Below are 25,868 nucleotides of genomic sequence, written 5' to 3'. Positions count from 1 at the left end.
TTCATGCTGAGGTCAAGGTTAGATGCCGAGTGTGATAAAGCAAAGAGGAAAAGCTGAACAGGACAGAGAAAATGAAGAAGTAAGGCTTTCCAGACTGAATGTGCCCCAGCACAGCCAGCTGGGTCCAACCCCAGACAGACAAGGTGAGGCAAGAAAGTCATGGGGGAAAAAACGAGGGCGCATTAATCTTAGAGACATCCCTTGACTCGCCTCAACTCTCCAGCCGAATTCTGATAACCTCACACCTTTCTTAAGAGAGCAAAGTGAGGTCACCAGACATAAATCGCTGCAAACCCCTTCCTCAGAACCCCTGCTTACCTGTACCCACGTCTCGAGTTTCGGAAAAGGCAACTTCCCCGTCTCAGGGCTTCGCTCTACCAGTCATCCCACGTTCTTCTTATCTTCAGTCTGTCTGGCTCTCTACCCACTTCCTCCAAGAATCTATGCATGTTCAAGCCTCTCCCACCAAGAACAGACAAAATCATCTCTCCATGTTGATGGCATTCCCTCCATTCTCCCACTGCCAGGCTTCTGAGGGGAGACCGAGGCTTCTGAGGGGGAGACCAAGGCTCCTGAAGGGGAGACCGAGGCTTCTGGGGGGTAGACCTACGCTTCCGAGGGGGAGACCTCAGGGGCTCCATCCACATCATCTCTTCCATCTACCCTGCAACTCACCACAAAGAAGCCCCAACAATGGACAGGGGTTACTGGTAACTCCCACCCTCCAGATGGCCAAATCCATAAGGCAATCTTGACTCCTCCCAATTATTGGCCCCTCCATGGCATTTCACACTGTAGACCACACCCTCCATGAAACTTTGCCTCTGATTTTAATGACACCCAATTCTCTCCACTATCTTGGTATTCCCCAGTGTTCTCTTCAAGGCTGTCCTCTCTTTCCAATAAATATTTTCCGCCTGAGTCACTCCAAGGGTTTTAGCTATCGGAAGTGACTTTGAATCAAAATTTCCAATATATACATCTCTACCAAACAAACCTGTGATCCAGCTCCTTGCGGAATATTCCAGTCATTACATACCAGATAAACCTAGAAGTTACGCTTCAAAGTGAACTGTCTTCTCTTGATGTATTATTTCCTATTCTAGTTGATGGTACCCAGTTGCCCAAATCGAACTGCAGATCATCCTAAATACCACTGTTCCCCACCCCCGGGCCCTATAACCAACTGATCACTAGAGCCCTGTGGTTCTCTTTAGTTAGTAATTCCAGAGCCTACTGTTCCCTTCCCTCCTTCCTCCTTCCTCATTGACACAGCAGCCAGTCATCATCCTATCTCACCCAGGAGATTGCAAATTTCACCTGCTTCACCTTACCCTCCACATTGCTCCCAGGGTGATATTAACATTCAAACCCAACAGGGGCGCCTGGGTGGCTCAGCCATTAAAGTGTTTGCCTTTGGCTCAGGTCATGACCCCAGCATTTTAGGATCAAGCCCCTCATTGGGCTCCCTGCTCAGCGGGAAGCCTGCTTCTCCCTTTCCCACTCCCCCCTGCTTGTGTTCCCTCTCTCGCTGCCTCTCTCTCTGTCAAATAAATAATTAAAATCTTTAAAACAAAACAAAACAAAAACATTCAAACCCAACAATATGATTTGGCTTAGAAGTACACCTTGGCTTCCCTTTCTGCCACTCCCACCTACAGGGTAGAGGTCTACTTCTGTTACTTTCTCATGCTGTAAGTTCCAGCCATGCTGGTTCATGCCTTAGCATTTCTGCTTCACGTTCTCCCCTGTATTTGTTCTCCCCTGTGTTTTGATTATAACAAGCTTGTGATCCTTCAAGGCACAGAACAAATGTCACCTCCCCCATGAAGCTTACCCTAATTATCCCTGCTCCACATTCAAACTGGACGGAATCAATGACTCCCTTCTTTAGGCTCTACTTTGCATATATCTGTTAAGTGAATTTAGCATCATCTATTATAATTGCTGTGTTTGCAGGTGTGCGTCCATGTGTGTAGACGCTACACACACACAAAGACACACACTTCCCGTAAAAAGTAATGTCCTATTATCTCACTCCAGCATCCACACGGTGCTTAGTACACAGCTGGATCTGAATAAATGTCTGCTGTCAAACTGCTGTAGGTCAGAAACACTAGGATTTAGGACAAGATAAAGAAATCTATCGAGTTAAAAAAGAAAAAAAAAAGAGTGAGAAAGAAAATAGCAGTGCTCCATTAGACTGACTCTGCCCTGGAACCAACTGGGGATTAGGAGTTCTGGCTCTTTTGTTCTCCCAAAGCTCTGTGTTCCTTCCGCTATCATAACATAACACACATTTTATTACAGATCTTTGTATGTGTCTTCCTGCTTGGGCGAAATACCACCACCGCTACTAATATTGGCAAAATATCTATAATAGCAGTTGTATTTCTTGAGCATTTACCAAGTGCCAGGTGCTTTGCTAAATGCTTTACATGTGATAACTCATTTAATCTTCACGATAAGCTAACACTATGGATGTTATTAATATTGCCATTCTACAGATGAAACAAAACAAAACCTTAAAAAGACGAAGCAGTGTGCCCATTGTCCCACTGCTAAGGAAGAGGATTCAGAGCCAAGGAGTGGATTTCTGGGCCCATGGCCCAGAGTACTGTACTATACACTCCCACGCTACATAACTACAAAAGTATACTGCTAATGATCCCCGCCAATCCTCCACCACCAAATATGTGCATAAAGACCACCAGGGTTCCAAGAAGACATGGGCTATGTTTGACTTCTTCGTAAACTACTTGGCACACAGTGAGTACTCAGGAAATATTTGCTGGCCCACTGGCTAGCTGAATGAAAGACTGTTTAAAACTTTGGGCTTAATGTTTTTGTCCTCCCTCCCTCCCTCCTTCCTTCCCTCCTTTTCTTTTTTTCTTTTTTCTTTTCTTTCTCTCTCTCTCCTATAAAATGAAGGTGTGGTTCTTTAAGATTTCTTTGAACTGTAAAAATTCTATGGTTTTATTACATGAAGGTAAAGTGTTCCCCGCTTAGGATATGATGAGGACACACTGGGAAGAATTCAGGCAGGTAACCAAGAGCATGGGTTGGAAATGAGCAACTTTGACTGGAATCCTAGGTCCACCTCCTAACCAGGGCAAATTCCTTCATCTCTGAACTTTTATTTCCTCACCTTAAAATATCGATGGTCCTAATAGTGGTCCACAACTGCCTCAGTAAGTGACTTTGAGGATTAAAAGAGAAAATATGGAAGTGAAGCACATATACCATGCCTAAAACAGACAGACGCACTCACACACTCCGAATCAGAGCCTCGCTGATACACTCTCACACAAAGGAGAAGGTAAGTGTCCACTCATGAAGCAAACACAGCATTCTCAAAGGAAGACTCCGTCCTATTTCATTATTTTACTGCCCCCACCTACCTTGTGGGATTCAGCATGTGTTAGAAAGAAAAGATTTAGCAAACAACTACATTTTCATTCCAATGTATAGGTTCCCTCTCTCCTTGAGTCCTTATTTCTTCATATCCAGAGAACTCAACCAGACCTCAACCTCTCCCATTTCTCATTTCTCTCACAAGAAGATGTATTTCTTATTTGTTATAATAATAATAAAAAAAAAAGATGGATGAGTATGGAAGAGGAATCTTCCTAAGGAGGAATCTTACTTCGAACAAATTTGTCAGACCTCTTTGCTAGCTCATCTCCTTAGAGAGCAGCCTGCCCCCTCAAAAAAAAAAAAAAAAAAAAAAGTTTCCCCCAAAGTTAATTTTTTTCAATTTAAAAATTATTTTAAGAAAATTGGCATTCATTATCTAAGATTAGCTAAAATATCCTCAAATACCCCCAAGCCAAGTTTATGAAATCCCCGACCCAAAAAAACCATCTAGTTCTTTATCCTCGTCAAACTTCAATATTGGCAACCAAGAAAAATGTACTGAAAGGAAAACCAGCTAGGTTCTAGAAGGCTATCACAAAACTATAAGAATTTTATAAAAAGCTTCTATAATTCATTACCATCTCATAAAATTTAATAAATACACACAGATAAAATTTTAAATAAGTGAAAAGAAAAATTAGCATGACTATTTTATATTTTTATAGTAACATGGGCACAAAAGGTTATATTAAAGATGGCACACATAAAATTTTGCAGTCATATTTTCTTTAGAATTTTGAGAAGATGGTATGAGAAATCTTAATACCTTAAAGCTGAATTTATCCCAAATTTTCTAAAAATTTTTTATCAGATAATGTTTGTTTTATCCAACTGCCAATTCTTATTCTCCATGATAACAGGAGTCAGGATGGTATGAATAAATAAATAAAAACTCAGACAAAACTCATAGTAAATTACACAACTGTCTGTACTCTCAAAAATCCTTATGAACCAACATTAACCAATTTCAATTTTATGTTTTATTACTGCTCTTGCTGATTCTCTTGTGTAGAAATTAATTAGCAGCGAGATGGGCAAAAGAGAGGCAGCAGAAAAGAAAAGGTCAAAATCAATTCACTTTGAATAAACAGACTGTAACTGATAGTCGGCTGTATTCACATTTTGTGAATGAGAAAACCAACGTGACTTCTGCAAGGTCTCGCAGAAAGGCCACTGTAAAGAAGTCAACGCCAGACTGGGAGCAGTGTCTACGGAAACAGTGGTTAAACAGGACCAAGAAGGCGTAAGTTTGTTGTGACCTGATCAGTCTTTTCAAGAGATGATAAGATGAACACTACGAAGAGGGGGGTTTGGTAACCAGTAAACTCTTATTCCATAGCAGGACCTCATTCTACTTCATGACCCATGTTCGCAACATACAGAGAGGCAGGCGTCGGGTAAACCTAACGCGGGTTAGATAGAATGAATGTTATTATCACTATCACTAGCATCACCACTGCTACTTCGCCAACCATTCATTCATTGGGGGCCAGCAAGTATGGGACTCTTTCCATGACTTCGTTTCATACTCAAGAGAACCAGAGGAGCAAAAACTGAGGCACACCGAGCCAGTCAAAGGAGGGCAGATGAGGAAATCCTACTCAGTTTTGTTTGACTACAAAGCCCAAATTCTTAAGCAACAGGTTATCCTCCACCTGGAAACCACACTGGTTCAAGCAAGGACACCGAGGAGTCAACTACTTCCACACTGAGGGAGCTCTATATAGGAAATAAGCAACAGGAAGTAGGGGTGAAACGCAGGGTCTACACAGGGTATTCAGAAAGGAAAGGAGAAGGATTCACAGTTAGGAAATGTGAGTATAGCTCTGATGGTCCCTAAAAGCAATATAAGTGCTCTCTCAAAGGACAGGAGATATACAGGTCTAACGAATGTGAAGAACATAAAAGTTCATTTCAAATGGGAATGTATGCATGATCACCACAAACCATCATATAATTATAATGAAACTTCAGAGCTTTGATCAAACACCCATCGAGTATTTTCCATGTTCTCAAAATTGTCTACCCATTGTAGTCATGTACAATTTCATTTCCTCCACTTCAATCTCTATCTCAGGACTCAGCTCCTCACCCAAGCTACCATCCTACGTGTCCAACTGTCTGCAGGATGGCTCCTATGATTGTAAGAGTCTGGAGCTCAACTTATCAGTGAGAGTATCCTTCCCACAAAACTTCTTCTTCCTGACTTCCTTAGCTCCGCGGAGGCCCAGCCATCCCGCCAGTTACCCAGGCTCAAAATGTCAGCAGCACTCTTGATTCTGTTCCCTCCTATTCTCCTCAATGATAGCATGCATTTGAGGAACTGCTATGCCATACACTCCAAGTCCTTGGTGCTTTGAAATTCCTCCCATGCTGATTCAGACCATCACTGCCTCTTGCAACTTCTTCCCAACTAATCTCTACTTTCCTGCCTCTCAATCTCCATGACCATCATTATTTCAACTTTACAACCCCTGCTAGACTTCATGCTCTTTCAGGGCTGGGACTCTGTCCTCCTCTTTCCAAAACCCCTGCGGAGCTTCGCACAAAGGCTTTCCCAGAGGCAGGACCTAAATATTTTTATATTAAAATGAATCCTCTCTACTGCGTAGCCACTAAAACTCACTTACACTTTGCAAGGCCACCAAGAAGCACCACAATTCAGTGAGCTGGAGATAGGGCAGCAACTTCGTGGAAGTCAGGAATTTCAAGTGGGTCCAAGGAAATGACTGAGATAATTAAACTGGCAGGACGGTGTGACACGAGAAGTCCACACCACGGCCTCGGTTCTCCCAGAGGACACAAATATTTCATTGATGCCTTATTTCCATTCATGTATCATTTCAGACTATCTCTGCCTTGAAGGAAGAAAGGAATGACTTAAGGGCAGAGCTGACTTCTCATTCCCGAACAGACACTAGAGTAACTTTGCAACCAGCTGAACCCATTTCAAGGGTACAGGGAAGCTGACCTGACAGACCTCAGCATATGTAAGGAGGTTCTAAATTGTAGTTTACAGGAAGAGTCACAAATAATGCTCCTCTACACACACGCATGATTTACACAAAGATTTCCCTTATTACTCCAGTTTGACTATTAGCTTCCCTTCAGGAAACGCCGGTTGCTCAGCACGTCGTACCTAAAATAGGATTAAAAGCACTAAAATACAGCAGTCAGGACCCAAAGAAGACCGAGCAGGTAGCCTTGACTAGCACTGGGTCGAGCAGTGGTTAGGTTAGGGAACTCACCCTGCCACACACAAACAAAACAAAATAAAACAGAACGAAACACACAAATTGGGGGGCGCCTGGGTGGCACAGTCGTTAAGCGTCTGCCTTCGGCTCGGGGCGTGATCCCGGTGTTGTGGGATCGAGCCCCACATCAGGTTCCTCCGCTATGAGCCTGCTTCTTCCTCTCCCACTCCCCCTGCTTGTGTTCCCTCTCTCGCTGTCTGTCTCTATCTCTGTCGAATAAATAAATAAAATCTTTAAAAAAAAAACACAAATTGGATTGAATGCCAATGATAGTAAAATAAATATCCACATGATGCCTAGAATAAAAAAAATAACAGCAATATCCATGAGGCACACTGAGGTCTCCAGCCTGAGGCACTGCTTAAATACCTCATGTGACAGCATCACACAGAGGAGAATAATGCATGTGTCCAAGGTGCTGGGCAGATGTTCTCTGGGATGAGTGTTACATCTATTCGATAGGAATATCCTTTGAATGGCCTAAAGAGCCCTCCATGATCCCCCACTCAATCTCTAGTTATCTGAGTCTCCTCTCCCAGTGTCCTTCCATCCTCACTCAGGTCCAACCCAGCCACACTGGTCTCCTTGCTACTCCTGAACGGCCCCAGGCCACACTCCGGCCTTCAGTCTCTGCCTTGATGCTCTTTCCCCCCAGACAGTCACGTGGCTCTTTTGCGTACCTCTCAAATCTCTCCATGAAAGTCCCTTCTCAGAGAGGCCCATCTCATCCACCCTAATCAAAACTACATGACCTCTTGCCTCAACAGCCCTAAGGACCCCTTTATCCCACCCAAGTTTTTCATAATTATCATCTTCTAACATACTACAGAATTCACCTGTGTTTTGTTTATCATTTACTGTCTGTTCCCATCCACCGCCACCGCCAACGCATACACTGGAAGGGAAGTTCTATGCGGACAAGGAATTATACTTGCTTCATTCACAGGCTCATCCCCAGCAGCTAGAAAAAGGTGTAGCGTATACTGAGAGCTCGATCAATACTTGCTACATGACTGATTAAAGGAACACATGAACCGCAGAGCTCTCATTAACTGAGTTACAGGGAGTCTTCTGAGACATGCATCACCCATATTACGTGAGAAACACTGTGCCAGGCACTGCTGGTAAGAAAGGAATTAAGAGACAAGAGCCTTTGCACTCAAAAAATTCGTTCAAAAATTGCCTGACAGGTTATATTAGGGTAAAGGATGCCACACCCACTCAATCTATTCAGCCACTTCCTCCAACATCTGCTACACACCTGCCTAAATGCAGTTTACAACGCAAAGGATCTGTGCTCTGAGCATCTGAGTCGTCCTTTAAGAAAAGTTCCCACATAATTCTTTCAAGTAAAACTACTGCATAAATTATTGAGGAAGACGAGAGCATAACCTGTGCACCTTCAATATGGGCTAAGTTACAAAAATGTTGCCAAATGTTTAGCTCACCAAAGGAACCAATTCAACTTCATATATTTTCAATAAACAATTAACTTCAAATGTAAACATTTACGATTAATACCGACTGCTTACATGAACATTCAATATAGTTTTTCAGACCTTTAAGGACTCCTGGTTTTGTCAAAATTTATGAGGTGTCAGTAAACAACGTCTAGGCCCTGTTCCCCTTTCCATCTTAAATTGGGGATTATGGAGACCCTGTGTGTGTACAATATGACTTTAGTATGACTGAACCTTGCCATGGATTTCAATCCCTAGAAATACTATAACCTCTGTTGTAAAGAATGTTGTAGAAGAAAGAAGCAGCAGCAGGGGAGTTGGGGGGGGGGGAGAAGAAGAAACAGACGGAACAAACTACACACCTAGTCTCCCGAAGGTGAGATGTTCATTTCATGTAAGTAGACTGTATACATCTTTAAACAGGTTCTAGGAAAACGAGGAGTTGCAGAGAGCTGTTCCCACTCCTGTAAACCAAATCAAAGCAAACCAAACAAAAAATAAAGGCCACACTTACAAAGTAACTGAAATTGAAAATAATCACGAAGTGGGATATTATCCAAGATATGGCCACTGTCCTCAGTAGACAAGAGAGGAGAAATCCAGCGGTGTAATCTGCAATATTGTATCATATAAGCCAAACAAATTTAAAAGAGGAGGCATGGTAAGAGGTCAGATGTGATACTTAACCACGGAGGCTCTACGTGTGAGGCCCCTGTCCTGTGAGACCCATCACAGATTAGCTCATGTATCTATCTCACCTGGCTGGCCTGCCTTTCCTTTCTCCTCTCTTCCTAGAGAAAAACAAATGTAACCTCAGTATCTGCGTTCATAGCATCCTGCCGAGTAGACTCAGAAAGGCACACAGCGAGCTGAACAGACCGTATCTGGGATGGCCTACAGAGGAGAGATTTTTTAGTGAGGCAACTACCTCTTCCGAATTTTCCTGAAGCTTTGCAAACCCATCACGTTGTTGCGACCCCAAATAGTGCTTAACGAAGGAAAGTGGTCCATCTGAGGAGCCAACAGCGAGCTTTCTCATTCCGAACGGTGATGCCCATCCCCAGCTTCTCCAGCTCTTCTCCTTCCCTTCTCTTTCTCTGACGTCTCAGTCTGACTACGACGGCAATAAATGTGACTCCTCTCACATAAACGCGCAGATGCTAACAGCTCTGTACACTTCTGGAGGACATGAAAAAACATTTCAAGAATCTCCTAAGTGCTGACGAAACTTGCCTGAGTTACCCACACTACCTCCTCCTCCACATTCCTTAAACATCATTTGTTTTCCTGACTATGTGGGGTGGGGGGGGATCTGAAAAAATAACAATTTACCGATTGAGGAGGAGAGAACCTCCAGTCAAAAACAAATACACAACTAGTATAGCAGGAAGCTAGTTTAAGGATTAACTCAACTAACTCACATATGCAATGAAGGTCTGTCCAAGACAAGGGTAACCTGGAAGTCTTTAGATTTTCAACCACCAGCAGCATCTGCCCCCTCCCTCTCGTCTACAGAAAGTCTGGCCAGGGAAACACTGCCTCACAGACTAAATGAGAATAGTTGAAGGTTGTTTCGTGCCATTAAGTGTATCATTCATGCAAAAACTAAGGAGCTCCTTATTTTCCCCCTTTGAGTATATTAAGAAATTCCTTTCAAATGGCTTATATCTAATAACAATATGCAACTAATTAATAAACAGTTTCTGTTTACTTTGAATTGAAACTCGTCCTAATCTCCTTCACATAACCGCAATTATCATACCAATTCAAAAGGCGATTTGGCTTAAAACTTAAAAAAAAAAAAAAAAGTGTGTGTGTGTGTGTGTGTATGTGCGTGTAAAGCAATTGATAGAATGTTACTTGTCAAAATGTTTCAAGTTCGCTGAGATACATCTTGGCCGAGAAGAAATTGAAAAAAAAAAAAAATCCAGGTTGTTTCACTGGACGTGGATTTTGCCACCGAATTCCTTGAGTTCTCTTCCTTATATAATTCTCGATCAACAGCAACAGACTGCAGCTGCTGAACACCACTACCGTAGCAATATTTTAACAGTGTTTTATTAAAAAGATAACAGTAGCAGAAAAGGATTTCCAGCAAGACGCTGCCAACTGTTTAACAATTCCTCGAAACCAGCCCAAATGTTCTATTGTGATCAGCATGTCAATGGTTGGTCAGGCATCTCTTAGGAACTGGGCACCGTGCTGGGTCTTTTAAATGAATTATCTCACTTAATTCTCACAATACCGTGGTTTTAGGTACTAATTTTCCCTTTCAACAGATGAGAAGACGTAAGCTACAAAAGGTTCAATAATGGCTCCAAGTCAAACATCAAGCAAATGGCAAGGCCAGAATCCAAGAGTTTTTCCGGTACTAACATCCATGCTCATTCCAATTCAACAGAATGCCTCCATGGATTTAAAGGATCATCTCACTCCTTCAGTAGTTATTTAGTGCCCACTAAAAGCATGACACATAGCAGCTCAAGTTATCCTTTTAAAAGATTAATTTAGATCATGTCACTTCTGATGGCTTCTAGACACAGCAAGAATAAAATCCCAACTCCTAGCAATGGCTGCCTGAACTTGGCTCAAGCTACCTTTGAAAATGCCAATCACGTTTTCACCCCAGGGCTTTTGAACTTGCTACTGCTCTGCCACGAAATCTTCAGATCACTCAATCTCAGCAAAACTCTTACCTCCTTGAAGGTGCCCTCCTTGACAATCCGATCTACGAGAGCACCCCGCCCACTCTCCCACCCACCCACCCGCCCTCTGGCCTGGTTTTTAATCTTACTTAGCCCAGCCTGGAATGATTCTGGGGATGTATCTGTTTCTTTGTTTATTGTCTGAATCCTCCCAACTAACAGACAAATGACCTGAGAGGAGGGACACCCCGGTCTCACCCACCAGTGATTCCTCAACACCTAAAACAGTGTCCCACCCACCGTGTAAGCTCAGTAAACAAATATTTGTTAAACGGGTGACTGAACTCTAGGTCATGGAGACACATACATAATTAGATACAGGCCTGACCCTCAAAAAGTGTTCAGTCTGTAAGGGGACAATGACACAAATAATTCCACAAGGCAAAATGCCCTAAATGCCCTAAAAGAAATAATACAAATATTATGTGGTTTTAAAACAGAAATTTTTTTAAAAAAATCATATACCAACGTAATATTAAAAACTACTTATAATTTCCTGAAGAAAGAAAGGAGGGAGGAAGATAAATTAATGCGGGAATAGGAGAGGATACACAAACACACGCGCGCACGTACACACACACACACACACACACTCTCTCTCTCTCTCTCTCTCTCTCTCTCATGTTATTCCTCAGAGCGGAAATGCTCAGTTCAGTCACGGCTTGGAAGATATAAACATCATTGAAATTCAAAAGCAGTTCTGAAAGAGAGGATGCCTCAATTGGTATGCAAGGGATGTTTCCTCCCCCTGAATACATTATGAACTTGCAGCGTGCTAATATGCCATGCTATCATAAGCACCAGATGGGGCAGTAGGCAGTACATGTCCCATCAAACCTCAAGAAGATGTATTAATGTTCATGCTCTTTAAAAAAAAAAAAAAAAAAAAACCTTCGCCTGTGTCCCTAGACTTCCACATTTCTTAGCATTCAGTCACTTTCTCTCAAAGCACAGTCCTCCAGGGCTGCTCCTCTTCTCCAGATGGTGCCAGGAATCATTTCAATCTATTTTATCACAGGAGGCAAAGGCCACAAAGCGTGTCAGACTACGCTTACTGAAGGCACACCAAGCACAAAAGAGAACAACAGAAGATACAGGAGACGTAAGAAATAAATCTTCTCCAGGCACTACTGATGAAACGTTTTTTAATTACGCTGAACCCTTATTTACGCGCCGCACGGAGGGGGACAAAAAGAATGCTTCCGTACGTCTAAACTTTAAAGACTACCTGATCTTATTGTGAAATTGAAGCCTACCCTAAATATTCTCTAAAGATGATCGGTCAGAGAAACTCACAAAATTGTGAATAATCAGAAGGTGGCCTCAAAATGAGGCCAGGGCATAGTAAATAGTACCTGAGTGTACTGAAATAGACTTGCTTGTTTAAAAGCAACTATCAGAACAAATATCAGAATCAGGTGAAATGCACCCTCTCTTAAGTATCTCAGCCAATTTAGCTGTAATGGCTGGGAATCTGAATATGCCATTAGAAACCAAGGATCTGAATAAATACATTATTTGTAATTTCTTGAATATTATTTTTTAAATACGTCATTTAAAATAAATAAATTGCCTTGATTTCCATTCATCTAGGATCTCCACTCATTTATTTATGATCACAAAGGGGTCTTTTCTCTAGAATACAGAAGGAGACATAAACTGTAATGTACAACACTGTTTCTCAAACGTGAATGTGCTTCAGAATCCTCTGAGACCTTGCTCAAAGACAACTACTGGGCCACCCCCAGAGTTTCTGATCCAGTAGGTTTGGGGTGGGGCAAAGAATGTGCATTTCCAGTAAGTTCCCAGGTGATGCTGATGGCCACTGGTCCACAAACCCTACTTTGAGAACCATTTATCTGCATCATTCTGTACCATGTTTCCAAAGTGCTCCCTTACCCTTAGAAAGTCTGGTATCTTAGGGGCGCCTGGGTGGCTCAGTCAGTTAAGCGGTTAAGCGTCTGACTCTTGATTTTGGCTCAGGTCCTGATCCCCGGCTCATGGGATGGAGCTCCCACGTGGAGCCCCACCACGGGCTCGGCAAGGGGCTCCCCGTTTGGCTCCACGCTGGGGGTGGAGCCTGCTTATGATTCCCTCTCTCTCCCACTGCCCCCCTCCCTACGCTCACTTGTGCCCCCTCTCTCTCTCTCTCAAAAAAAAAAAAAAAAAATCAGAAAGTCTGCTATCTGTGCAGAGTATCAGCAATATCCTTGTAAAAACAGACGCACTCAGTTGATAAGCTAAACTGACCCATCAATTTTTTAAAAGGCATAAATGAAGAGAAATACTTATAAAATACCTGTCAAATTAGCAAGATTATTCTTTCAAGGCATACTACATAATGACAGTCCCTGAAACTCTACAGTCCTGCCCTGTTCCTTTTAAAGGATTCAACATAAATGTTGAAACAAAAGGAAGAGGGCAAAAATATTTCAAGAAAGCTGTGTTAATGCAAGAAATTACATGTTTTTCATGAGAATACTATCTATACCATGCACTGAATGAATTATCTTAGCAATCTCTCTGGAGTCTTGGGGATAAATTTTATCAGCCTATTATATTTCTACTCATCTAAGATTATTGGTTGAAGAAAGTGCTTGGCTGAATTTCCTGTGTAACCGAAAAAAATGAAAACAGTTTGTGAATATTTGTCTTTTGCTAGAATCTTACTTCTATGTCTGCTGGAGAGTGAAACCTTATACCCATCTTCCCAAACTACGTGCAAGTGCTCAGGTAAGGGGAGAGCCAATTTCCCAAAATACTGCGTACAACTGTCAAAAGCCCTCAACTTTGTTTCCAATTTCAGTATTTATGCCGGGAAGGGTGTGAGTGTTTTACGTTGTATTATACTCTTAGCAAATATGATCATGATAAATTAAGAGATCTATAACGCATGCAATCTCAACTACTATGCAGTGAGTCACCGATACAGTTGTATGGCCAAAACATAAATGTATCATTCTTCCTTAACTCCGAAAGCAAACGCTTGATTCCTAAACACCATTTACCAGAAATTTTACAAGATTCCCTTCTTATTTTTTCCCCTCATAATTAACATGCTTTGTGCATTATTTCTTTCCTTTAAAATCTCTGTGAATCCCAGTCCACCTCTCATCCACTCACTGACTCATTAAGCAAACATTTGCTGATTGCCTACTATATGCCAAGCTCACAGGTAGCCTGGAATGGAATTATTAGAACTAAGAAATCAAGATCTTAATGTAAATGGCAGCTTTATCAAGAGGAGTTGATGATGTTTAAAACGTCTATTTTAAACAACAAAGAAGAGTATGTATCTTGGGAGACATAAAAGGTTAGACAGAATTCATCTCTCTAGCACCATTCCCTACCAAGGAACAGGAAAATCACTGGGGTGGGGGTGGGCGGGAGCCTCTGAATCACCCCACTTGAAGCCACGCATGAAAACTGCCACTTCTTAACTGAATAAACCAGGAAGGGCTTTTCTTAAGCATGCGCTTTATTATTTTCCCTCACCATTCTAAGTTTGGTTATCTCTTTCAAGGTGAGCAAATTACTGGAATGGGTAAAAGGGTGAAAGGGTGGGCAGATGACAGAAAGACCGGAGAGAAAATCCCATCAAATGTAGACAAAACTCATCGAGCACAATAGTGCAGAGCCCTTTTGTGTGGCTCAAACCCTCCCCACCCCCCCATCCCCCCGCCTTTTTAGGTCCAGAGAGAACCACTGTCTGCCTTTAATAATTACTGCTCGCATGTCAACTATGCTTTTTAGGGGCACACAGCACGTTTCCAATCATTATTATCACGGTCCTTTGAAATAAAAGTCAGCAAGGCAGAATAATTGTCTCTAAGACAAAGAAAGTGAGGCTCAGACAGTCAACGGACTTGTTCCTGGTTATGTCACTACTCGGAGGAACCCCAATTCACACCCAGGAGTTGGCATCCTCCATACCCTGTGCCTTTTGAGAGATGACCTGATAAAACACAACATAGTAAATGTTTACAACAGAAACCCAAGTTGTAAAGCCAAAGACAAAACGTGTTCACAAATGGAGCAAGAACACAGCTGAGTATGAAGACCATGGCCATCCAAAATGATTGCCAATAAGGACAAAAATGTTAAACCGGCAAACAGAAGCAACTTTGTGGCTTAGAGAGGTACTCTTCTACTCTCCGGAACACACTCCGAAGTGGGTGAATTCTCCAAGAGGTTTTGGTGAAAGGCATATTTACATCACACTGATATGGTAACAAATTCTTTACTCCCAGAATGTGAGTAAAATGTAAATGAAGATGAAGAACAAACAGAAAGACATTCCTTTATGTAGCAAATAGCTAAATAATAACAATGGGTAGACTCTTCCTTTCAACAAAGTTCTTCAGAGAGACTCCTAAATTGTAGAAAACAGAAAAAGTTCTGAAAGCCTGGTTACATCCACATTTAGTCATTTTTGGGGGGCCACTTCGTTCTCAGCAAGCAAACACTGGTGCAGAAGAGTGTGCCTGGGTAATTGAGAAGTTGGGTTTTGCCTCGATTTCTATCACTCCGTACTGTATAAACCCATGATTAGGAATATCCTGGGAAGTCTAGAAGAAAAGAAGGTGCTTTCTAAGAACTCAAATTTTCATTTCCATTCCTTTAATATTTTCCTGTCTGTAGGCTATACAAAGACAACTAATGCTAGAGCAGAAAGGAAGAAAATAAATGTTAACAGGCCTTTCAAATGAAGCGTTCCCGTAAGTGCGGAGTAGACAGGTCCAGATATAACCATAATAAAGAGGAAACAATGCCTATCTCCCCCAGAAAGTGTCAGAATCTAGGCCCTTCCTCATTCCAGTCATACCCTTGTCAGGACACATGTTAAGCATTCCAAATTCGAGAATATAGATTTATTCGAGAATAAATCGTTACCACAGGACCCTCAAATTTTATTATGTCTTTTCCTCCCAATAACCCGGCAATCATTAAAGCCAACAACAAGTCCAGAGGAAGGCAGTGAAGTTAAATCATGCCAGGTTCAAGTGTAAAATAATGATACGCTCAGAAGCACAGCAACTGTCCTCAAAGTTCCAAATAACTACACACGCCATCAAAATCAACCCAGATTATTAAGAGTGGTCTGTTTATTTTGACAAACTCTTTAAGACTCTTGTTAAAGCTGTAAACACATAATAAAGATACCCTGTAATATGCCTTCTTGCTAAAGAGCATTTCTGCCCCATCTAATTACATAGCTCTTAAGGCCAAACTCTTCACAGTATCATGTTCTCATCGGTACTTTTCAAAATGATATTCTTGTATGAGCAGCAAGTACACTGTATGATGTTAATAAACCACACAGAATTAAAAGAATCCCTCTAATAAAGCGAGTCCTTTCACAGACTACACTTATCGCTCAGCCTTTAAAAAAAGAAATGTGGGAAGTAGAAATGAAAGCTTCTAGAGAAAGCATCCCACAATTTTTTAAATCAACTGCTTCTTTTTAGAGAGGGAGGGGCATGATGAAGAAAGGTATCTGCTTTCCTACAATATCCTTGTCTTCTGGAATCCCTGTGTCTGCATGCCCAGAACCTATCTGGGGCAGAATCATGGGTACCCAACAGTCTTGCTAACAAGAGATCTTTTTTTTTTTTTTAAAACCAGACAATGTTGGTGAACAAAGCAATTTGGTTTGCCAATGTGCTGACTATATCATTTACTTTCCAATTTTCTACTTATCCGAAACACTGGAAAATCATCTATCTGAGGTTGCGATCAACAGAAGATAGCCAGGATTACCACATTCCCAAAGCCTAAAAAAGGTGCTGTTTTAGTTAGCCCATACAGCTTTGACAGGGAATAAATCTATGATTTCTATTAGACTTTTCAAAATAATGACATTAGCCCCCTGATGCCTCTTACTCTCACTGCACTCTTTCAAGGGGAGTAGGCATACACAGAGAAGCAACTGGCCTCCTAACCTGTTTTATCCAAGATCATTCTTGATGATTAAGGGTAACGCTTTTCCATTTTTATTTTTTAGCAAAAAGAACAATTCTACTTCAAATTCAAACATTCCCCTTTAAATGTTTCCATTGAGTTTGCGCTACAAAATATCCTCTTCTTCAAGCCACAACATCCTCACCCCTCCTCAAAAAGAAAAGAAAAAGGAACCCCAAAATCAGACGAACCAGAGAATCCTTCCCTGCCATTTAACTATATCTATGTGTCCTTGGGCAAAAAGCTTAATTTACCTGATCTTCTGGTTTCAAATAGATCATGTGGCCACAGAACCCATTTGCAGAATGGTAGTGAGAGGTAGGAAGTCTAGAAAGTGCCTAGCCCGGGGCCTGGCATGTGCAGGCTTTCAATAATAGGCCATTCTTACTATAGCATCAGAGATTTATTCCATTCGGAGATGGCAGTTATATATTCCCTTTGAGATTAAGAGGATTTCCTGATTCCTTTGATTGGAACTCTATGGGTTGAAAAACATAATTAAGCTAGACATTCTCAGAAAGTACATTTACATTAATATTAATTAATGCAAACAGCTGTTTGAGAAAGCCAGCCAGATAAACCTGCTTCTTGGTCAGGTGTGAAATCCTATTGTTCTCAAGTTATGAGTCATTTAAGTTAATGACTTATTCCGCTAGATACAGTTAGCTACCCAAGAACCGCAACTGTACACAAAGAAATCGCTTTCGAGAAATACTATACCCACTCTCACACACATAGGAATTAAAATTTAATAAACAAAAATGAATGTCCTGTCCACAGTATAAGAACAACAAACTAAAAAATGTTAAGTTACATTAACGGAGGTCCGATCTGAGGCAAGCATAAGGCAGGCAAGGGTTTCTAATAAGCATTAGATTGGCCCATTGCCCACCCTTCCCCTTTGGCCTTGAGTCCTAATCCATTTAGGTCCTCCCTTGCCTCTGGGTTCCTGTGCCCGTCTCCGGTCTCCAGGCTCTTATTACTCTATATCGTAATCACTATTTACTTCTCTACCTGGAGCACCAGAACTCAAAACTCCTTGAGGGCCTGGAGGGACTGGATCCTAGTCATCTTGTCCCTGGCTCATCTGCAGCAAGCTACCAATGTCTACCACCTGAATTTCCTTACTACAGTGACCTTTCCATTGCCATGGCCTTGCATTACTCAAGCTGCTTAGTACTCTAGTAATTAACCACGCTGAGGCTCTCTCATTTCCAAACAATTAGAAGATAAATTGGATGGCATACTTTTGCCACAGGTCAAGTGATTACTGTTAAGAGAATCTTCTTCCCACGTAGCTCTGCAGTCCTGGAGTAAGAGGGGAGAAAGCATACAGTAAGAGTCATCCAGGGTGGAAAAGGAAAGACAATGAAATAAGTCTGACATTGACATGGTAACGTGATTAAATGTGTCTATGAGATTTAGAAGCGGCCTGGCAAAGAGGGTGGACTGGAGAATCGTCTTACTTTAATAAACACCTAAGCAAGATGCTTGACCTCTATGAGCCTCAGTTTCAACATCTGTAAATTGAAAGCACTTGCAAGATCAACCCTCCAGCTCTTAAAGATATTTGTTCCTCTGATGATTCAGACATAAGGCTGTTCAGAATATTATAATTACATTACAGAATCTTCTTTGCAGACATCAAATATCAGTGTAGTGAAGAGACAGCTAATGAACACTTCTAGACTATGTAAGGCCCACGAAGCAAATGTGTACCCTAAGAAATAAAAATAAACTAGTTGTTTTATGAAGTCGTCAGCAGTGATCACCACCACCACCCCAAAAATTAAACACTTATCTTTTTCAATAGACCATTAACTACACAGGAAGATGCCTTGTAAAAGTTTCCAAGTACTATTTAAAATACATAGAACTAAAAGGTCAAGGACTCAAAAATACTAACAGAAAATAATTGAAAAAGAGAAAGGAGGTGGACCAGGGCTTGAAGACAAGCTGGAACTTCTAAGTGCCTGCTACAAAGAAGTCATGTCTGCACAATCTACATTTACAACTGGATATTTGCAGTTTACGTGGTTTTCTTTTCATAGCTGGCAGGAGGCTTGTTTGATACAGCAAAGAGTTAGCCCAACACAATGGCAAACCAGTTCACAAGGTAAAACTGAGTGACAGTGGATGGATTGTTGTGTTTTTTTGTTCTTGCATAATAGCATTTATAGATTAATCTATTTAAAAAAAAATAACCAGGTGCATTATCCAAATGTTCAGTTACTGGGGACACTCACAGTTGTCTGTCCATGGCAATTTCATTTCTGTTTTTTACACAAATCATCGCTTGCAAGCACTGATGTTAAAAACAGAAAAACAGTCTAGTACACAGTGGCTATAAATGCCAAATCAATTTTCAGCAGATAATAAAGTCCATGTTTTACAATCAGCAATGCACTGTTTTACTACCCAAAAATGTAAGCTAATAATATATAGCTCTACTAAATGGAAAATGCAGATATGCTGTTAAAAAACGGGCCGGCTGTGAGAGGATGGATCATTTCTGCAGGGACCTTCTTAAAGCTATGTGTAAGTGTTTTGAAAATATCACATGATGTGGCCATGTGTTAAAAATTACAGCCAGTTAAGTTCTCTGCTAAGAAAAATATGTGGGCAATTTATGAAATGCACTCCAGGATGGAGATGTCTTAAGTAAAACCAGATTTTGAAAACAAACCTTTTTTTTTTGGAAACTTGAACTTAAAAAAAAGTTCCAGGCACATCTGGAGAGCAGGACCATTGAGAAAGGGTGGTCTGACCTAATACTAGCCGTCTTCTGAAAGAACAGCACTATTTCTGGGCTACACTGACTCTGCTCACTTATTGTCCTTTTAAGGAAACAGTCCCGAAAGCATTTTGTAGGTCAACATATGTTCTTTGATAATATTATACAAAGATTGATAAAAATATAAGTGTTTCAGAAAGCTTGGAGTCATCTCCTCCCGAAACAATATAATGCCCGAGGTCTCCCAGCCATCTCAGGAGAAAACATTTTCCTTTTCTTAAACACAAGGATCTAGTTGTTACAAAGTGACAGGCAGTGAAATGATATTTCCTTATATTAAGTTAAATCATAAAAGTAGTTTAATCTATTTCTTTAAAGCATGCGTGGTCTCCTTTGACTTTTTATAGCTCATTTTGTAACAGTATGCTATCAACAGCTAAAGTGTGTTTTTTTTAACCAAAATAGTTCTAGAAACCCTTAAACTAAGACTTTTTTACCTACCCACCCCCACAGATTGGTATGTCTTTGAATAAGTTCAGTCTGTGCACATCTGTTTCCAGGGATCCCCATTTTTATGAAAAAGGTCCCAGACCTGAGAATTGTTACATCAAGTTTGAGACACCCAGTTCTGACAACTGACCTACCAAAGAGTAATAATAATAGTAATCGTAACAGTAATATTAAATGTTGATATATAAATATGTAGTCAAAGAAAAAAGAAAAAACAGTGACAATATCAGATTACCCGAAACACATCCTTTCAATCTACTACACATAATGTCTTATTTAAAAACATAAAATCTGTCCCAGATGGTTAAAATTGTCCATTAATATAAGTACATATGTATGGACTAAAATATGCTAAAAACATATTCAGAGGCAGTCCATCCGATAGGAGAGTTTAAAAAGTGCAGATGGGTGTCAAAAATAGCCAAGTGTCAGATCTGCTCAAGTATCGCCATTCTGGCGCACGCTCACAGTCACAGCTGTTAATATATTCTCTGCATCCAAGTACAAGGTTTTCTAACACAGTTGATGAGAGAGAGAGAGTGAGAAACTGCCACACTTCAGGCTACTGCCTTAGAACCAGTCAGATATTAACGACTTAACACTAAAACAAACTTATCAATGATTCTAAAACTTTGTAGTGCAACGTAGTCGCAATAAGGCTGCTTTGAAGAGGACTTTAAAATCATGTAAGCAGTAAGGGGTAGCAAGGGTCCTGACTAATCTCTTTCACCCACGATCATTCACAAATGGCCTTGGGCTCTTACGGAGCTTTAACCAAAACAGAATACAGATGCTTCACAATGCTGATAAATCAGATCATTCGACATACATTCAGTGAGAACATAAAAACAAAGAAGATTCGAGGTAGGACATAAAAATCAGATGAAACGGTGCTACAATACTCTGGCAAAATAAAATTTAAAAAAAAAAACAAACCACAAGCTTTTTTTCATACTGATTGCCTATCGCATACCCAACACACATGACGTCTTCAGTTGCGCGGTGCATATAAATTAAGATGAGAGCTTAAAGAGTTAAAATGACCTTTCAAAGACCTCAGTCATTGTCTTTCTGCAAATTGATTTTCCCCATATTTCAGCCACATACATTCCTTGTCTACTGAACTAGTGAAAAAGTGCAGTTCTGTCACAAACGCATCCTTTCTGCACATATATCAATAATGATGAGGACTACAAGACACATCCTAAAGGGAAAAACATTCGTCAAACAACTGGCAATACCTACACACAACTGTGGTTGCAGAAAACTGGCAGATAATGTTTCAAAACACCATCTGTGAGGTGAACCAGCTCTGTGACCAAGCACAGCCTCTTCTGTCTGTCCTACCCAAATAATCTGCACACATCAGCCAGCTGGCGGATCTCTATCTGCCCCGTCTTTTTTATCTGGAGATAGGCTGCTCAAAGTAGGCACAGGGCAATCCAGACAGTTCTTGAGAATAGCAGAAGCACCCCCTTTCTCCACCAGGCTTCTCCCAGCCTTCTCTCTTCATAAGCAGAGACTTCGCTGGCAACCATCACAGAGACACTCTAGGCTCCAAAGATAACATGTTTCAGAGGAAACTGACACACACTCAATTTCCAGGACCACAACAGCTTCAGGAATCCAGCAGACCTTTTATTTTTAATTAACCGATTTCAATCATTTGCCCGATGACATCTAAGGACTGTTGATTAAGGGCAAGACTGAAATTATTTATAGTTCCAAAGCTTCCTTCACTTTCTCTGACATAAACAGCTTTTTAAAGAGACCTTCTCCCAGGATTCTGCCATAATCTGAAAACTCCCTCCGCACATGAAATTTCCAGGATACAAGGTACAGATGACAGTCACAAAATCCATAACAGAAACAGTATTTCTTACTTGAGCTAAACCCCTCAAGTAAATTGCTCTGGCAAACATACATGGCTGTACTGTCCCCTCCGCCTTTAAAACACACCTCCCAAATTCTCAGGGCAAAGCCTCCACACCCTGTACCCCTATCTCTAGATCTTGGTGGCTCTCTTTACACCACCTTCCACTCCTCACCTCTGTCACCCCCAGCCTCTGCCTGCCCATGCAAAATACAGTCTGGCGTGGGGCAGGAGATATTTTCCGTGCCTAATAAAAAGTAAGCTTTCTTCATTTCAGAATCAGAGAGAGAAAGCAGAGCAGGGCTAACTCACCAGGCATCCTTGAATCCAGCGTCCACACGGAAGGTGACTCTCTCCTAAAATCCAGCGCGATCGGGGCTCATGCCTCCTGTTCTGGAATGAGCGCCGGCAGAGAGAGGAGGGCCGTCAGAAGGGGCTGGGGCGGCATAGCCCGAGGCAGGGTGCTGGGCGCGTGCGCCTGCCAGGCTGAGACAGATGGAGAGCTGACACTCCGGATTGCACTTGGAGCAGAAATGTGGATGATGACAGGAGCACATGTGGCCTTGAACCCAGCCCTGTCTCCTCAGGCAGAACAATGACAGGGATGTGTGTACAAAGTATCACAACCCTTACCTCCCCTTACCCACTCTACCTCTCTGGGCAAGTTCCAGAGCACCAAAGAAGAGAAAGTAAAATGCGGAATGATAAGCTAAATGCTGAATAATTCATTCACCACCACCCCCATCCCGTTACAAGTTAACCCTTATTTTGCCAAAAGAATGGAAAGTAGACTGGCCCCCTACCACGGCTCACAATGAAACGCTTCCCTCCCATCTTCTCCTGTTAACAGGCATAATTGGAAACTCTATTAAAAAACAAACGTAGGCACCAATCTCAAAGCTTGTTTATTGAACTGGAAATCCAAAACAGTATAAAAACATTTTTTTAAGACTTCGAATTTTATGCCAGTTTATCCTACTGAACAAAGTATCCGAATCATTCCCTTTGTCAGCTTCTCAGTAGTCTGTGTAAAATAGAACACTTTTTAGAAGCAGAAGCAGACCACTTTTATTTTACTAGAGTGCTTTTAACCCCCTGGGATCCCTGCGTTGATATGCTCCAAACATTTTCAGCTTACTCTCGTCTACCTTGCGTAGAGATCCATGGGAGATGAAAACAAAATCTTCACTGTAAAGCCTTTTCAAAAGCTGAACAATCACATCCTCCTGATTTCTGATTTTTTGCACACCCTTAAATGTTTATCCTTCCCATGAATAACACATACCCAGCCAGGTTCAATGGACTCTTCCCCATAAGCTTTAATGGACACCATGATATATAAAACTACAAGCCTTTGTTACAGTGCTTTATCTAAAGCTGGCTATTTTCCTCTCAGCGGTCCCTCTTTAGTCCTTTGTAAAACATCCTTGCCTCATAGGAGAAACACACGCCTGCCAGCCTTGTATGCCTTTTCCAAACACACAAAATGCCAGGCAGAAGGAAAATACTGTTCGCCTCTAAAGCTCTTCTTCATTTTAACACTTGCAAATCTTTCCCAAGGTCTGTGTGTATTTGTTTGAACGACAGGGCACACGATGAGACGGATTCCTCAGGCTCTACCTTTCCAATGTGTGGTCAAGCCACTGTAAACACAGCAACAATTCTACTCTGCCCAGCCCGCAAGCTCCGTGCATATGACAGACGGGAGCGTCCCCTTTAACTCTTGCGATCCCTTCACGGTCTTCAACACGTCCTCTGCTTATTCCACACTGTCCATATGCTTTTAGCCCTTGTCGGATTGATTTTTCCCCCCTACTTGCTGCCTCAAAGAAATCTTAAAAACCCATCTGAAAAACAGGGGCAGTGACTGTGATTTCTACCTGCTCGCCCTTCCTACACCTCTTCTTCCCAAGAGTACACACAACCTGTTTCGAAGTCCACCCACATGCATGCAAACACCCTGCACAGACTAAAAGTAAATCATCTTTGGTAAACAGCGTCAATCAGTACGAATGTCTACAGCCCCTAAATCCTGCACCCAAGAAGCACGGCTTCCTCCAGTGAACCCCTCAAAAATCCATCACTGTCAGAGACAACTTGTAAAAAGACTACAATTCATAATGATTACTCTGTTCTGTCACTAATAGTATACTGCAGCCTATTTATGAGGCCAAATCTTTTTGTTCATCTTAGTTAGATGTCACTTGTAATGAGGTTCTGTGTAATGGATTTCAGTACAGTTAAGCACCCAGCTCAAACATTCTTATGACAGAAAGCTTTAGAGCAGGCACGAGTGTGATAATCAATTAAGTCCTGCTATAAGGGCCTTGATGGAACCCAGCATCCTGAGTCTGTGGATGCTCATTTTCAAAGAGAGTTATTTCTTTTTTTTAAAGCCACTCAATGCTACATGTCGCTGATTTTTTTTAATACTATACCTGCGTTAGGAAGAAAACATTTTCACAGTGGGAGACCCAACTTTCATCAATATGCACGGTGAATCACTTCTGAGATAGAAAATCATATGACAAAAATGCAAGACACTTTTAGAAAACTGGATGATATCCAGGTTTAAAACCGGGTCTTAATACTGGTACACTGCAAGTCCCTACACCACTGCTCAGAACATTGAACTTCCATATGCTGTGTGATTATGTATCTTTTCTATGTGTAAAAAAGCTTTTTAAGCTGTTCTCTGACTACACTAATTGCCACTTTAAATTGATCCACGTCAACAAAACCCAGATCCCTGGAGATTCTCACCTAGAAGTCTGCCTGCAGAAAGGGTCTAACTGCATGTGTGTGCATCTGAGATGAGTCCAGCATTTTCCTCAAGCAACCAGTCCCCTCCTCTTCTGCTTTCATCCACGGAGGCAAGCAAAGCAGCAACCCCATTTGGCAGTTCTCCCCAAACAGGGAGACCCGGATACGTAGTTCTATACAGTTACTTAGACAGAAATAACTTGCCCTTTAATAAAAGGAAAAAAAAAAAAAAAGAAAGAGCTCAAGGAGCCAAGATCTCTAACATCCAAATTGTATAATAAAAATAGACAATCAATAACATGATGAATGCATTCATGTAGGAGAAGAGGGGAAGAAAAGAATATGTACTTAATACGTACTGCAAAAGTTTTCTCCAGTACAAAAACACTGCCCTGCATCACCGTGAGGAAACATACTTTTAAAACTGAAGGTAGGGGCGCCTGGCTAGTTCCCTCGGAAGAGCACGTGACTCTTGACAGCAGGGTCATGAGCTCAAGCCCCACGTTGGGTACAGAGACTACTAAAAAAAATAAATAAACTTAAAAAAATACTTAAAATATATTCAGAACAACAGAGACTACCGTGCTGACCAATTAAATACTTCCTCAGGAGAGCCATGTCAGTTAATGTATGTCTTTTAATTAAGAACACAGAGCTTTTTTAAGGCGATTTTTTTTGACTCATCTAATCACTTTCTGAATTGGGAAATTTAGTCAATGACTTAACGCCAGGCTCCCCCTGAAATACACAAATTGGTTTTTGACAATAAAGTTGGGTCCTTCACTAGAAGGGCATTATGGTACTGCCTTCCTCCCAGGTATTTTTCACTTATTTCCAAAACAGACCAGCCCTGTCCTACAGATTTTTTCCTTTGTTCAAGCCTGACTTAACCAATAGGGACTATCAGTCTACTGAAATCGTCTGCAGTTAATGAAAGCTCTCTACACCGGTGAAGGGCGAATGCCAGTTAAAGCTTTTCCACAGGTCTTCTCAACGTTCCTCTGGGCTCCTAGCCGGCTGTTGTGATACAGTGTGACTTCACACAGTGGGTATTAAGTGAGTTAATTCAAAGGAGCTGAAACCTCATTGATCCTAATTGAAAGCAATACACCCAACCAAATACTTTCCTACCCCATCTGCTCTGGCCTGCCACCAGCTATTCAATACAAGAGAATTAATAGTTTCAGATAT

At 41.4% G+C, this 25,868-nt stretch overlaps 1 protein-coding gene across 3 annotated transcripts in view; it reads right to left on the bottom strand.

Annotated features, from left to right (window-relative positions):
• RUNX1T1 (RUNX1 partner transcriptional co-repressor 1) overlaps positions 1-25,868 on the bottom strand; it is a 135,558-nt gene that overhangs the window by 73,397 nt on the left and 36,293 nt on the right. The window contains exon 1 of one of the 3 annotated variants that reach the window (XM_045805985.2): positions 22,227-24,916. The exons of the other annotated variants lie outside the window; for them this stretch is intronic. Within the exon in view, the coding sequence (XP_045661941.1) occupies positions 22,227-22,233 (7 nt within the window). The 5' untranslated portion in view covers positions 22,234-24,916. Of the gene's footprint in view, positions 1-22,226; positions 24,917-25,868 lie in introns of those variants that run through there. 3 annotated transcript variants of the gene reach the window in all.

Source organism: Ursus americanus, chromosome 9 (assembly GCF_024610735.1).
Source record: "Ursus americanus isolate L20-20 chromosome 9, mUrsAme1.1.p, whole genome shotgun sequence".
NCBI classification, from domain to species: Eukaryota; Metazoa; Chordata; class Mammalia; order Carnivora; family Ursidae; genus Ursus; species Ursus americanus.
This window is presented reverse-complemented; position numbering and strand designations above follow the sequence as displayed.